Source organism: Pongo pygmaeus, chromosome 16 (genome assembly GCF_028885625.2).
Source record: "Pongo pygmaeus isolate AG05252 chromosome 16, NHGRI_mPonPyg2-v2.0_pri, whole genome shotgun sequence".
Classification (NCBI taxonomy): Eukaryota; Metazoa; Chordata; class Mammalia; order Primates; family Hominidae; genus Pongo; species Pongo pygmaeus.
The window spans coordinates 89,053,090-89,069,341 of record NC_072389.2 but is presented as its reverse complement, the minus strand read 5'-3'; the positions used below and the strand labels follow the sequence as shown (position 1 = coordinate 89,069,341).

General features: G+C 45.4%; 1 protein-coding gene across 9 annotated transcripts in view; it reads left to right on the top strand.

Annotated features, from left to right (window-relative positions):
* The window catches only part of SH3GL3 (SH3 domain containing GRB2 like 3, endophilin A3), a 169,468-nt gene that overhangs the window by 117,672 nt on the left and 35,544 nt on the right, over positions 1-16,252 (top strand). For all 9 annotated transcript variants that reach the window (XM_054451690.2, XM_054451688.2, XM_054451695.2 and 6 more), the window contains 2 exons: positions 2,485-2,618; positions 6,518-6,676. In XM_054451690.2, coding sequence (XP_054307665.1) covers positions 2,485-2,618; positions 6,518-6,676 — 293 coding nt within the window. The remainder of the gene's footprint in view (positions 1-2,484; positions 2,619-6,517; positions 6,677-16,252) is intronic.

Sequence of the window (16,252 nt, the reverse complement as noted above, 5' to 3'; positions counted from 1 at the left end):
CATCCCACTCCCTGGCAAATGATATAAATGTTTATTTATACTTGTTTTTGAATCCTGTGTTTTCTTTTATTGCCTTTAAATTTCTAAGCTCCTGCATTTATTGGAGCTACAGTGCAATAGGGTTCTAATTTTGTTTTCTAACAAATAAATAGCTTGTTTCAGTACTTTATTGAAAAGTCCAACTTTCTCCTGATGATTTGAAATGATTCTTTTATTATAGGCTAAATTATTATACGTTAAGTTTGTTTATGGTCTTTCTCTTCCGTTTCTTGATCTATATCCTGTTTTGATTCAGTGTCATATTGTTTTAAGTATTGAAGTTTTAAAACATACTTTAATATATTTTACTAAAAATTTAGGTATTGTATTGCAAAAAGTTCACGGACACACTTACTGGTTTTATTTTTTCAGGTGAAACTTAAGTCCCTTTTATTTAAAAAAGTCATTAAATTTTGATTGAGATTCATTTAAATTAATACATTACATTGAGGATGAATTGGATTTAATATATTAAGTATTCCCAAAGAATTTGGCATATTTGCCATTCATGTAGTGGTAACAAGGCAGGAGATGGAAGAGATGGAAGTTGAGAAATCAAATATTTGGCCACAGTAATCATTCTAGGAAATTGGAGGAAATATCTTTTGAAAAAAATGTTAAAACTCAAGCATTAAAACATGAATTAATTAGTGACGAAGGGTAATATTATCCCTCAGAGCAGTATAATGTGAATTTTATTTTATTCTAAAGGCCAATGGGGACAAGATGGCCTGTTTCTTACTCTGAAGGCACATCAGTGAAGGGAGCAGGTGAAACTGCCAGGCAGGCCTTGAAATCCAAGGACACTCCTGCCATCTATCAGGCCTTGGCAACAGCCAGACAATTTGGTAGCTTCCCAGGTGCTCAGCAACCGAAAAAAACTTGGGATGAGGAAGAGAGCTGATGTCAGCAGGGCATCAGGAACAGATGGATTTCTGCTGTTCCAAGGAAAAGGCTGTGCCGTTGGATGTTTTCTTTTGGGGGGCCACATGCTGGGACCTCCTACAGTACAGAAACCTCAGTGGGTGGAGGCTGAGCCCCACACCCATGGAATTCGACAGCGCCAGTCTCAGGCAAGGAGAGGGAATGTTGATTCCAGGGAGGTGGCGGCCCATGTTCAGAGCATCATCTTTGGAGTCTACAATGCATTTGAAAATGTTTCTGTCAAGGCGAAATGAGCTGACATTGTGAGGCACTGGCACTGGTGGCGGAGGGGCTGTGTGGGGGGGTCAGGCAATACCATTTCTCACCATTTGGGCAGGAAGGAGTCCACAGGCTAGGAAGGGACATTTCATCTTCATTTAGGAATTATTTAGACACACTTTAGAGAGTTGAGCTAAGGAAATTTAGCTTCCAAGGAGGAATGAAACTACCACTGGGTCCGTATGGAGTCCTGGGAAGCCTTAGTTTAGAGTAACGGTTCCTACTTCTGTTTTGCAAGGTCCTCCTTAGTATCTTTCTGTTTTTTTTAAGGGAGGTGAGGCACATGTTGCCATCTCTATTTTACAGGTGAATAAGTTGTCCATGCCCTTGCCTGGTGGGTGAAACAACTCAAAGGTCAGACTTAGGCTGGGCTTTACGGTCTTCTTCAAGCCTAGGAATTGAGCAACCCAATCTCCATCTTTTTACAAGATCAATTTGGAAAAACCCAAATATAGGAAAAATAGTTCATTCTAGTGCAGCATTTCCCAGAGATGTTTTCTGGAGACCCTGCAACCCTCATTGTACAGAGAACTAGAGGGCACCTGGTTTGCAATAATCTGGCAAATTACTGCCGATTAACTGGACTGAGATACCACGCTGTAATCCAGGAAAAACTACCTGCCACTACCCAAGCCAGGAAGGCTGGTCTGGGCTCCAATGCACCAGCAGACCCCCACCTCACCCTGCTGACAGGATGTCCCATGTGACACCAGCAGGCTTTCTTTGACATCAGAGAGGGCAGGGAGGCTTAGAACCTTCTAGAAGGATACAGGGAGTAGCCTTGAGAAGATCCCATGGCTGGAAGCTGAGATGTTTTGTTGGTTTATTTCTATTGTAATTTTTACTGGTTAACACTTAGCCCCATGAGTGAATCCTTTCATTGTTTACAAAGAGATTTTATTCTCAAGCTTCTAAGGAACCCTCCGTGCCAGTTTCCCAAATTACCAGTTTTTTAGAAAGGATCTTTATCTCCATCTAGTGGTCCAAATGGTAAGTACTTCGGTCTGCTAGCCTCAGTTGCATTTTCTGTGGTGGTGAAAGTGCAGAACATAGAGAGGAAAATACAGAAAATAGGAAGACTTGCTTTTTCTTTTTCATTCTGATCCAGGATTCAGAGGTCCCGGAGCAAGGACCTTGCTACACCATCATCCACAAACTTTTGGTAAAGAATGAAATAAATAGCACTGTTAACCTGGAGTAGTGTTCCCAAAGAACCTTTTGTATTTATGTTTTCTATTCAAGGCAATGCATTGATAGAAGTTGGTGAATCCATGAAGCTAATGGCTGAGGTGAAAGACTCTCTTGATATTAATGTAAAGCAAACTTTTATTGATCCACTTCAGTTACTACAAGATAAAGATTTAAAAGAGATTGGGGTAAGTCTTCCAGGGTATAAATATACCTGTTGCTACATAAGATGATGTTTATATTTAAAATCACTAGAACGTTTCAGCAGACTGAAAGCATCATCTTATGATGCTTGTGAGTAGGGTAAAAATAACTCAGTTCTATTTTCCTGGGCTCACTGGGAAAGAGTGCCAGGATCCATTAGCCCTCTCTGCCCTGGAGATGAAGCAGGATAATAGGAGGGAATGTAAGCCATGTTCTTTCAGCTGGAAATTCTGTATTTAGTTGAAGCCAGCTCTAAGCCAGGCTAAACAAAGTAATTACATAGCTTTATAGTGGATTTCTTATTATCAAAATCGTACCATAGTTGCATGTTTTGATGCGTTGCCCTGGTGGTCATTATTTTCCATTACTTCTCAAGAAGATCAATACCTAGAAATTGAATTTTTCATTTGGAAAACTGCTAAAAATGGCATGCATGGGAGTTTTCAGGTACCTGGAGGTACTTGCATGCCACTTGCATGGTGGCATTTTTGTAGATGTGCAAAAACAGCCCGGAGACTTCTACCCCACCAGGGACTTCTACTCTGGAGGTACAAGCACCGTCTTATGGATATGTACAGAAGATGTTCCTCCAGGTGCCTTCAGCATGATCTCAGCTTGGAGGTCATTTGAGCCTTGGGCATATCCTGTTTTCCCTTCTTCAGACCTATTGATTCTCAAAGTGTGGTCCCTGGACCAGCAACATCAGCATCACTTGTGAGAAACGCAAATTCTTGGGCCCCATCCCTTATCTCCTGAATCAGAAATCTTGTGGGTGAAGCCCAGTAAGTCTGTGTTTTATAAAGTCCTCCAGGTGATTCTGATGCACGCTAATGTTCAGAAACCACTGTTCCAGCCCATCCTTTCCAGAACTCGAGGGGGAAGTGTGAACCCCCACTGGTCTAGCCTATGTGACAGAGATGAGGCTGGTGGGATGTGTGAGCTTGGGTGGCCTTCCCTGCTTGGACCGTGGGCCTTGAGGTGGCTCCATATTCCAGGGGCCAGAGAAGGAACTGATGGATGTCAGATTATTGGTTCTTCCTTTGTTCATTCATTGATTTATTTATTCATCCATCAACTGTGTATAGAGAGCCTGCTCTGCCCTGCCACAGTGGTGGTGGGCACTGGCCATATATGGCTAAACAAGACCTGGTGCATGCCCTTGTGAAGCTCACAGGTGCAGGGGAGAGAGACAAGTCAACAGATACCATACACTTTGACAGTTGTTGAAGAGATGAGCCCAGGGACACGAAGGAGAGGCACCTCCTTCAGCCTGGCTGGGTCAGGGAAGGCTTCTCAGAGGAGGAGAAGCTGGCCATGCAGACTGGGAGACTGGGGTGGGCAAAATATCCAGCACAAGCTGACCAGAGGGCCAGGGCTGTGAGAACAGGCAGGCTCGGGAACCTCGGTTGTGTGGTATGGCCAGGGGATAGGGTGTGTAGGGGTGGGGGTGCTGTGGAGGGAGGAAAGGCTGAGAGTCATGGAAAGCCCTGGATGCCTGTCCAGGCAATGTATTTAGAGTTTCTGCTGAAAGAAAAGGGTATGAGGGAGAATTCAGGAAGTTTGAGTGAGAAATGAAAGCACTCATTCAGAAGCTCCCTAAACATCCCACTCCCCACCTGCACACCCCTTGGCCCCGTCACTCATACCATCCTCTTCTTCCATCTCAGGGGAAACGTGTCCCTGTTGCTCTCAAGCCAGTCCTCCTCTGGGCTGCAAGGTCTGTCACCTCTCACCTCCTCAGGGCCATTGTGACATCCATCGTCCTCTCTGCTGTATCTTCATTCTTTCCCTTTCTGTCTGTTGGCTTCTTCCTGTTAACATTTACGCACATCAGCACAGCTGCCCTTGACCCCTGGCGTCACATCTCACTCCCTCCTGTCCATTCTGCAGCCCACAGCCGGGGCACCCTTCCTGACCTGCAAACCTTCCTGGCTGCCCACTGGCAGGGGGGGAAGATACAGCCCCTCAGCCCTTCACAGCCTGGCCCCTCCTTTCCTCTGTGGCCTTATTGCCACCCCTTCCCCACATGAACTCCGCCCAGCCTCATTGAGTTATTTCCAGCTCCCTGGTGACGTTTTGCTTTGTGCTTTCTTGCTATTTGCTGTCTTTGTCCTTTCACTCCTTCTCCTGGCTGAGTCACCTTTCCCCTCAGCTCGGATGTGCTTTCCTTTGGGAAGCTGTTCTTTCACTAGACTCCGTGGGGTACCCCTTCTGTGCCCCTGTGCCATGAGCACTGTTGCTTACCTTTTGCTCATGTTGGGCAGTCCATTCCTCGGGGTGAGGGATCGTGGTTTGTTCCTTGTAGTCACAAGCCTGCCACGTGGTTTGTGCTCACACATTATTTTATTTTTTTAATTTTAATTTTTGTGGGTACGTAGTAGGTGCATATGTTAGTGGGGTACAGGAGATGTTTTTACAAATTATTTTTGAATGGTTGATTCTAGAGAAGTGACAGTCTGGGTTCTGGGGATGCCAAAACATCTCCCCCAAATGCACACTTGTAAAACCAAATGCCTCCTTTGCTGACATATAGCAAGTTTTATTTCTTCTTGTGCTGTCATCATGGAGGAAGGTCATATGAAAAGTCAGCATTGCTCCTCCACCTGGCCAACCACAGACACATATGTGGTCCTGAGTAGTAAGTGGGTGAAATGTGTAAAATACACTTATTCTGAAATGTTGCAGTTCCCTATGCAACAAAATAGTATTCTAAATGCCATCTTGTTACTCAGCTGCTGTTTGATATAGAACTGTAAATCTAAACTTAAATTATGTGGATGATGGAAAGTTAAGAGTCCAAGGTTTAGGAAGCCTTTCATAGTCTCAGCTATGCTCTGTGTCGCTCAGAAATCAGGGGTCAGAAGCCTGTCCATTTGACATACAGCTGACTTTCAGGTGTTCATGTAGAGGTACAGAGGGATTAGGGACCAGCCCAAAGTCACAGAGCATAGGAGAGAGATGCTTCTGACTCTCTGGGTCTTGTGTGCTCTTTTCACCAAGTCATGGAAGTCAGAAGCAGTGCTTCCTGCTAAAATGAATAGTGCAAGCTATCCCCGTGCTTCAGTGGGATGATTAGTTTCTACATACACTTTCGATGCCCAGTATCTGATTTCCGAGGATTACAGCCATAAACTCTCCAGGGACCCCTCCCTTGTCCTGTATAGCTATCCCACTCGACACTGTTTCTGACACAGGGTCTCTCTGCTTGGACACAAACTGTGATAGGAAACCTACTGCTACGCAAGGCAGCCTGTTCCATGAGTGGACAGTTCTAACTGTTATATTTTGTTAAAGGGGTTATAATATTGTTTAGAAATTTTACTGTTTCAGAGGTTGTCTGTGAATCTCCTTTGCATTCATTAACAGCGTTTTAAGCAATTTATTTCTTGATTGTTTGGGAACTTTATGGAGATCCGTTAATATTCTAAGGGATTGTAGAAGTTTGTGATTTTATAGTCTACTACTTAGTCAGTAGTTGACAATAGTGCCGAAAGAAATGTTCCTACTGTGTTTTGTTTGGTTAACCTGGTTAGAAATTATCTGGACATTAAGAAGGCTGAAGTGAGGGATCGTGTAAAGAACACTGGAAAATAATATCTGAGCATGGCTACTGCATCTTTATGTTCCATAAAGACACTCATTTATTCTATCACCGATCTGTCCATTCATTCATTCATTCATTCATTCCACAAATATTCCTTGAGCACCTGAAGTGAGAGGAGCCTCCATCAGGTGCTGAGGTGCTCCCAACAGCAGTGTAAGGTGGGTTCCTGCCCTCTGGAATCTAGGCCGAGAAAAAGCAATGACATTTTAATAGAAATAATTTTTTGTGCCAGGTTTTGAATGTAGCACCTCTCTGAGGGACTCCATTCTCTTTTTTTAGCATCACCTGAAAAAGCTGGAAGGCCGCCGCCTGGATTATGATTATAAAAAGAAACGAGTAGGTAAGATACCAGATGAAGAAGTCAGACAAGCGGTAGAAAAATTTGAAGAGTCAAAGGAGTTGGCTGAAAGAAGCATGTTTAACTTTTTAGAAAATGATGTAAGTATTTAAACCAAATAGGAGATTTTAATGTAAATGAATGAAACATTGAATATATGACTATGATCGGCATGTTGAAAAACTCTAAAGCAGGAGTGTCCAATCTTTTGGCTTCCCTGGGCCACACATAAAATACACTAATACTAACAATAGCTGATGAGCTTAAAAAAAAAAAATCATATATTTTTTTTTTTGAGACGGAGTCTCGCTCTGTCAACAGGCTGGAGTGCAGTGGTGCCATCTTGGCTCACTACAACCTCCGTCTCCTTGGTTCAAGTGATTCTCATGCCTCAGCCTTCTGAGTAGCTGGGATTACAGCCACGCACCACCACACCCAGCTAATTTCTGTATTTTTAGTAGAGATAGGGTTTCACCATGTTGGCCAGGAAGGTCTCGATCTCCTGACCTCGTGATCTGCCCGCCTGGGCCTCTCAAAGTGCTGGGATTAAAGGTGTGAGCCATCACCCCCATCCAATCTCATAATGTTTTAAGAAAGTTTATGAATTTGTGTTGGGCCACATTCAAAGCCATCCTGGGCCACATGTGGCTTGTGGGCCACAAGTTGGACAAACTTGCTCTAAAGCCTTAGTTGTTATGCAAGTTTCTGGAATTTTCTCCTATCTCCTGCCTCAGAGATTGATTGCTTCAGACATCTGGCAAGCCCTGACTCACATATTTTTTTGGAGACAGGGTCTCACTCTGTTGCCCAGGCTGGAGTGCAGTGGCACAATTGTGACTCACTGCAGCCTCGACCTCCCAGGCTCAAGCAATCTTCCCACCTCAGCCTCCTGGATAGCTGGGACCACAGGCATGCCACCAAACCCGGATAATTTTTTGTCGAGATGGGGATTTCACCATGTTGCCCAGGCTGGTCATGAACTCTTGGGCTCAAGCCACCTACCCGCCTCAGCCTCCCAAAGTGCTGGGATTACAGGTGTGAGCCACCACGCCCAGCCCCTGACTCAATATCTTAAATCTTGAGGAGTCCTGTTTATCCCAGGATTGCTTCAGAGGTTCTCTCTGAAGATTGCTAAGTAGACTGGCTTCTGTATGTGAGGCCATAGCATTTGTGGTTTCACAGAAGAATGAAAAGTCCAGGTTATGTGGTAATTTGCCGTTTTGCTAAGACTGAAAAGTACTTGGCAAGGCAGATGGTTAAGGGAGAGCAGCTCTCTTAGCTGGGAGACGGAGAGCCACTGTCATCCCCCAGCTCTCTGGCACCTTTACCTGTCATAGCCCACATTCAGGACACAAAAGCATCACCTAAATTTTTCATCTGTTCCATAGTGGTGCTTGTGGGCTCGGGAATTGTGAAGGTCTTGGATCTTATCCCTCAGAAGTGCCAATCTTCTGTTGTACTGTGGTTCCTGCTGTTTGCTTTGATTTGATTTGTCCAGGTAAAGTCAAATGAAATGGAATTAAGGAGGACAGTGACTCCTGACCAGGCAACACGCAGCTGGGGGTGGCCTCCCTGCTCAGCCTTGGGTTTAAGGGGCCATTGGCACTTTGACTGCCTGAGTGGAAGAGGTGTCAGCCATCTGCCTCCCTCCTGAGCCCCTGCCCTCGGCCTGGCTTCAGTGATGCAAGGAGCTGTCTCAGCCCCAGCGTTAGTATGGGACCTAATTGTTAAGTTTTTAAACCTGTGGGAACAAGTCAGGAGGTTTATTTATCCTCAAGACCATGTTGTACTTATAACAGTTTATTTAAAGGTACACTGAGGTCTTATATCTTTTGAGTCAAGTCAAAATGCATTGAGCACCTTTTATTTACCATGGTGATGTGTGGAGGAATTATGTCCAATACTGACAAGACATTCATCCCGGAGAATTTATTCTCCCAACTGGAAATGCCAATTTGAAATTTCCCATGCCCGTTAAATCACTGAGACCTGAAAAGTACACTCTACTGTGTTTCTTCTTTTAATTTTTTTTTTTTTTACATTTTTTTTTTGGGAAATAGGAGGAGGTGTGACAGTTTGGTATCTCTGTTTTTCTTTAAATATATAAATTTCCTCTTGAAATTGTCCCCAAGCAACAGCGATTTTGTTTTGTTTCAGATTGCCGTATTATTTTGAAGTCTTTAGAAAATGTATTTGAAGTGTGACATGTATCAGATACTCCTTGTGGGGCCATATGGAATGTTGCCCTGCTGGCTCCAGGCCCATTCATGGCTTAAACTCTGAGATTGTGTCTTGTGTGTCAGATGTGCAATCTGACCCATTTGTTCCATTCATTACCTTCATGCGGGAACCACAATGATGGATTTTTGTGAAGTGCTCCGTGAGGGAAGCCTGTCTCAGCCACGCCGGCTTTAGCAGTTGACCCGAGACCTCAGTTTTCCCCCTCAGTCAGTCAAAAGTCAAAAAGGATCCCTTCATTATAAAAGCTCAATCATTTGTCCATGTTTTGACAGTGACACATATTCTGCCTGTCACAAATGGGTTAAGCCCTCCCACCCTGCCCCAGCAGAAGTAAGAGCTGGTTCCTAGCCCAAGCTCCGCAGGGGCCCTGGTGCTGGCCTTGCTCCGGCCTGGTTGCAGTGTTTCCTCCAAGGCTTCCTGTGGGAAATTGACCTGCAGATGAGTGGAGGTTTCCCCTGTTCAGCTCTTGGGAGTTGGGGCTGCTCCCTCAGCCTGGATCCTGGGGTCTTCACCTTCACAAGGAGGGGTTGTCTGGCTTCTACTTCTGCCATTGAGGTGAGAGGAGACCAACGTTATGAAACGGAGATGGGCCGCCCAGGCTGCCTGGGAACTAGGCTCTTCCCTTCCTCCCTCCTTCCTCCTTCCTGCCATCTGTAGCTGCAATGGCTACTAGGTGTGCTCTGGCTGCTGGTTCTTGCGGTAATGGTGGTGATAGTGATAATGATAAAGACAGTGGTGATAATGATGATGACAATGACAAGAGCTACCATTCACTGACACCCCATGATAAAGAGGCTAAGGGGGTGCTGTTGATGGTCCCTGTCATGGCGCACGTGCGTTTACCTTTTCTCCTACCCAGGTTTATAGCTGAGGAGACTCAGAGATGATTGTGTAGGCTTCAGAAGCCCATCTTACTCTCTTCTTGGGGTTAACAGCAGTTAGATCAGAGGGTACCACCTCATCCTTTTCCATGTCAGTGTGTCTGTGCCATAGCCAGGTGGTCTGACCGTCCTCTCCTGTTGACCAGACAAGGTAGAGAAAAATCTCCTGCTGGTCACTCCTTGGACCTGACATGCCAATGCCGATACTGCCTGGTGCTTGGGGATAAACAGAGAATGTGACTAGTTGGGAGAAAGACAAAATGCCAATACATGGTGGATGGGGCATACATTGAACCCTTGGCCCTGTGTTTGGCCCATCTCCAACAACCAGGCCAGAGCTGGTGGCCCTGTAGCCCATGGGACTCTGGCTTCCTGCTCCCTGTGAGTCACAACCTGCATGTCCAACCTTGGTCACTCAACCTCTTGTGTCATGTTGCTTCCTTTCCTGGTGGGGAAGTCCTGCATGAGGAGCTGTGCTTCAGGATGGCTGGGGAGGGCTGGATTTCCTGGCAGAAACTAAAGATGGCTGGGACCTGTTCTAATCGCCATGTCAAACACAGTGGGTCTTTGGGTGCTGCTGCCTGATGGATTGGATGGTGTTTCTACCTGATCTGGTACCTGCTGGAGACAAGGTGCACAAACTGTCAAATGAGTGGCTGCAAGGGAAGCCTGGTGGCAGACAGCGGAGGCCCTGACACTTCCTCCAGACACAAGTGGGACATGCTTCTGTTACTGTGGTGGGAAGTTTGGGGATGTCAGTCACAGCCATTCACCCTTTGGGTTCTGACCAATGGAGGAAGTGACAAAAAAGCCGGATTGGAATCAAGGGACATCTCTTTAACTGATGAGAAAGCTTGAAAATTGTAGAATACAGACCTCCTGGTCAACCGTGCTGAAGGACATGGCCTGGGCCTAAAGTCCTGTTGGCACTTTCTCCTTCTTGCACCTTTGGTGGATGACAGCCAGCTCTAGGGGGAAGCCAGCCTGTCTCACCACCCAGACACAGCCTGAGATGCTGAAGCTGGGTGAGTGGGAGCCTTGCTGGCCCCAACCCTGCAGAGCCAGTGACTGAGGCAGAGCAACCCATCCTACTAACTAGGGAGCACCCCCAGCCTCATCCACAAGAGGAGGAAGAGAAGGGCCTGGCGAGAGGACTTAGAAGCATTCTCTCCAAAGAGAAAATGAATAAGCAGAGAAGCAAATGAAGGGAAATCCTCTGAGATGGGTGTGCTTGGTGCTCTGGTGCTACCTCTCCATCTCTGTTTGGCACTGACAATTCAAGACCAAAATCTCACCCTGGGGGAAGAGCTGGTGCCTTCTCCAGCCCTCATGTCTCATCATCCTGGCTAAGACACAATAAAAGCTTCACCGGGGAATGCCTCAAAAGAAACTGTTTGCCAAAGCTCTGACTGATGTGAGGAGAACCCTGACTGGAGTTAACAGACTTGGTCTTTCCTGGGTCTCCAGGTGTAATACTTCCTAGGGTTTTCTGGCCAACAGGCCATTTGCAGGGATTTCCAGGGTGTGGTTGTTCATCTGTCCTCACCTCTGCGTTCTCCCAACTGAGAAACAAACTGGGGGAGCCACACGAGATCACACGCCAGCCACTTGCTCAGAGAGCAGGGCTGTCTAGAAAGCCATGTTGGAAGGGGCAGCTTGGGCCTGGGCCCACAGTAGAAATCCAATGAGCTATTCCTGGCCTGAAGTCTAGACCTTGGAGCCCCTGCAGAGACAGCGGGTGCAGAGACCACAAAGCCAGATGACACACGATCTTGTGGCCACTTCACAAACCCACTTTCTTGAGAAATCCGGAGCCCAGAGCCAGACCCCTATTGCCTTTCCTTGCAGTGTCTAGATACCCTGGTTATTAGGGCCAAGTGGGTGCCACTCCCACAATCTCACCAGTTAGATGAATCACCAAAGGAAGGAGAGGTAGAGAGACATGACGTGCTCACTCTAACATTCCTAAGCAGAAGTTTTATCTATTTTCTCATCTATTTTTGGCAGAACTGGGAATGGGAGAATGAAGAAGAGTCTCCTTTGGCCCCACACTGTAGCCTTTGGTTGTCTTGTGAGTGGGAGCTGGATTGGAGACATTGAGCATCTCTTCACATCTTGCCTGAGGCTGAGCAGCGTCGTTATTCTATAGGCAGTGATGCAAGCCAGGAGGTGTTTTGGTTCTCCAACTTTCCAGGGATCCAAGAGAGGCAGTCCTATGACCAATTTCTCGCCAGGCCAAGTTGGGCCTGGCAGGGTCCTGAGAAGTACCCAGGGCAGCCCTCCTCTTGGAGGAAAGTGTGGGAAAGTCAGCAGACTGGTTACCAGCCTTCATTGCCATATCTTGGGAACACTATATCACCCATAGGCTTGTTAACACACTGTCACCTCTTCTGTCTTTGCAGAGAAGTTTATTCCTCATTATTCCTCACAGCTTACTAGTAGCAAATGTAGGTCTTTGACATTAGCAGAAATCAGAGATATTCCATAGAAGATGCCTATTTCAGTCCAGTGAGTCCAGGCACCTGCAGTACTGGCTCTCTTGGTATACATTCCCCAGCTACGGGATCCTCCCTCCATACATGGGTTCCCAAGACCAGTGGAATTACTAGATTCCAGATTCCTGGAGTCTTTCCATTGGTCTAGAGTGGCATTTTCCAAAATCCATTCCATAAGATGTTAGTGTGTTTTGCATTAATAATGTCTTTGTGGTCACATAAGTTTGGGAAATGCTGGGTTAAATAAAACTAAACAGTTTCTTTATCACAAGACTTTTCAGAGTCTTTTTTGATAGTATGAAAGATTAATCTCTAAGCGGTTCCTAAGAGAAAATACAGTTGGCAGTTTACCAAACTTATTTGACCACAGAATTCCGTCACATTATTACATTATTACTAATGTTTCAGGGACTGTAATGTGTGGAATAAGATGCATTAGGAAGTACTGAACTTGTAGAAAGCATACCCAGCAAGGCGTGAGATACCTGAATTCTGTTTCTGATTTTGCTTCTGCTAAGCCTCTGGGAAAATCATTTCACCTGACTGGTATTGGGAAAATTAACAACTGCATTTGAGAAATTCTTTAGAAGGACAAAGTGGAGAATAAAAGTGTAAGGGATTATTATCCATGTTATTAATTTAATTGCCTTACTCAAACTTTCTCAGAAACTCTGAATAAAGGCTTTTGCCCCATTGGAAAAGGCATCTGTTTATGACCAGACTGCAAAGTTCGTGAGAAATTTTCCATAGCTTCTCTGAGGAATCCAAAAAGAGTAGAGGTCTTTGATATGAGAGAGCAAGAAATTACTGGTATTATTACACTGTAAATTGAAGATGACCTCTATGGGAAACGTGCCTTTTCAGTTGTGAAAGAGAATGGCTTGTCGTCTTTTGAAGAAGTACACTTCTTTATTTGTGCATGCCAAACACACTTGCAGACCCCAGGCATCTGGACAGGCATCAGCTACTCACATCACAGTTCTCTCTCTGTCCTCGCCATGGGCTTCAGGGTGTGCTACTCTCTGCTTACTCACCCGGCTGCTCACCAAGTCCCCTGGTAAGGGATTGCTAAAGGGTCAGAGGAGGAGGGTTCCCAGCCCTGCTCCTTCTAGGCACCCCAGTTTCCATAGTCCTCTTGCAGAGTTGGCCTAAGACAGCCTTTGTTAACAATATGCAGTCCTTTGAGCTCTTCCTTTGGGTACAGCCTAAGCCCTTTGCAGTTGGCCCACAAGGCCAGGCTAATGGCTCAGATCTTATGCAAGTGTCCCCGGGGTTTCCACAACTCCTAGAAACTTCTAGTATCCTTAGTCCATTGTAGTTGGGGACATCTATTCTCTGTTTCCATCCCCAGGACTAAGGTACTCCCAACGGCCATATATGTTGCTAATCATCCATTAGTTTCCAGCTAAAGAGAGGTTTGGAATGAAATGCATCCACAGGTGACACATGTGTGTCACTTGTGGATTGTTTATTGTGTATAGTCTGCCATGGGAGATAAATTGAGTTAATTCCTGTTTTGGGGTTATCCCTCAGAAGAGAATGAGGAGCCCTGGGATACAGCCAAACTGACAATGAAGTCCCTGGGCCCAGCCATGATGGGCTCATTACCCCCTGAGCTTGGTTCCTATGCGTCTCCAGGTAACAACTCCCATCACCATGAATGGGGGACCCTGGGCAGCACTAATCTCATTGCTAGGTTTGTACATAGTTTGAGGATGGGCTAAAGCAGCTCTGTACCAGTTTCCTATTGGGGCCATAACAAATGACCACAAACTGTAGCTTAAAGCAACACACATTTATTGTCTTCCAGCCTAGAGTCCTAAAATCAAGGTTTGGGTAGGGCCATGTTTGTTCTGGAGGCTCTTGAGGAAGAAGCTGCTTCTTTGCCTTTTCCAGCTTCTACAGGCGCATTTCTTGGTTCATTCTTCGCTTCCTCCCTCTTCACAGCCAGCGGCACAGCATCTTCACATATCTCATTCTGACCTCTGCTTCCATTGTCACATCTTCTCTGACCTTGGCACTCCTGTCTCCCTCTTAAAGGACCTCATGATTACGTTGAGCCATTCAGACATTCCAAAATAATCTCTTCATGTTAAGATCCTTAACTCAATCATAACCGCAAAGTCCCTTTTGCTATGTATAGTAACATATTTGCAGGTTTGGGGAATTAAGATTTGGACATCTTTGCAGGTTCTGTGATTCTGTCTACCTCAGGCCCTCTCTGGTTTTATGGTTCTGTGTGTCTCCCAAGTAGCTTCACAGCCCTCACTTCACACATTTGTCAGCCACCGAGGCCTGTGCCTCCTTGACCTCTAACCTACATGGAAGTCGGCTTGCATTATGAGTTTCTCACTTCAAACATCAGCTGAGTGTGAGCCCATCTGTAGGAGCTGGAGTGCTTCACTTTCAGAGAAGGGAGTGGATTCTCTGGAAATCCAGTTCCTTGGCGTATATCACGTGAACATTTTCATGGGTGAGGTCACACTTTGCTCTCAAGATGGCACCAGCACAGTGTCAGCCCAGGTCTCAACCTGGAAGTGGAATTAAGCCTTTCTTCCCATCCCAGGTGACTTTCTCTGATTCAACAGATGGACTGCTAAAATTCTAACAATGGAAGAAATGTTTTACCTTTTGGTCAGGTTTTGGCTCTTGCTAGGCCTGAGTTTGTTGCTTTATCTTGGTTCTGCCTGTCTAGGTATTTATTTCTAATCGTGGTTCAGGAAGTTGAATGTACCTGTGTTGGTCTCCATGGTCCCCACCACACAGCTCAATGCTCATGACCTGGGGGACAGCTGGAAGCTTCCATTTTCTGAAATCAAGAGGAAAATAATCAATCGTAGCACACCTAGTCTTCACTGTCAACAAGAGACTTACAGCCTAGTAGCCAGCCCTTCAGGACTTGTACTGAGCACCTACTAGGTGCAGGCATTGGGCAGTGCTGCCATTGTTTCCCAAGGTTTAAGGGTTTTCAGGATTCATTTCCTTCCCAAAGTCAGCCACCCAATGAGCAGTTATGAATGCATCTCTAGATTACATGACCTTGTGTTTTAGCCACAACAGAGAGGATAGCTGGTAATCCCCTTGCCCGCTTCCCATTGCCCAACCCCAAATATGTTTCAAGAAATATTCATTTAGCTATCTTTCACTATTTCTTTAGAACTTATAAAATGCAAGTATGTTTCAAAGTGGGTAATAAGACAGGACAAATAAATTTTACTAAAGGCAGAGAGGCATGGCATAGATTTTACCAAGCACACCACTCTAGCCCTGTAAGGAAGAAAAATTGTTTCTGTAACAAATTCTACTATGATTGTGCTAGGCCATGGCCCTGGACTTATTTAAAAGTATGTGTAAAAGCCAAAGAGATGAAATTTAAGAAGTCCTTAGGATTTGGTAGGGGCCAGGCTGTCTTTGTTTTGTTTATTGGGTTTTTGGAAATTTAAGGCTAGGCTTGTTGCTTTTCCAGCCACAGAGCATGGTAAAGTAAATGAAACCCGACAGGATTTCATTGTTCGGATGCTGATCACAGCTTGGCAGACATGGAATTCCATGTGTATCTTACATGCATATTGAGCCCGTGTTTAAAATAGTATAAGTGAGTAAGAAAAATTTAAGTACAGGCAACTAAAGGATGATTTGCAACTACAAATGAAAGTAGCTTGGATCTTTGAAGGCTGACAAGTCCATGGTTGGTTAGGCAGGGTGAGATTGTATAAATGAATCAGCAGGCAGACTTTGCCCTAAAGCTGAGTAGAAAATGAAGTATGGAAATGATGCATAGGCTTTGGGGAAGCCTGGGAAGTGTAGGATTGATTTTGATTTGTGTCTTTGTCCAGCTCTAGAGTTGATTGGATTCTTGCTGGGGGAGGCCCATCACCTCAACCCTCTGGAGCTTGCCTCCGGGGCTTTCAGAAATAAGCTTAATTAATCTCTTTCCTGTAGCAGCCCTTCAGACACGTGGGGGAGCAGGAAAGCTCTCAGGCCTTCCTTAGATTGCTCTTCCTCAAATTATACAGCCCCATATCATCCAGGTTTTTCTTATGAGACACAGCTCTAAAAA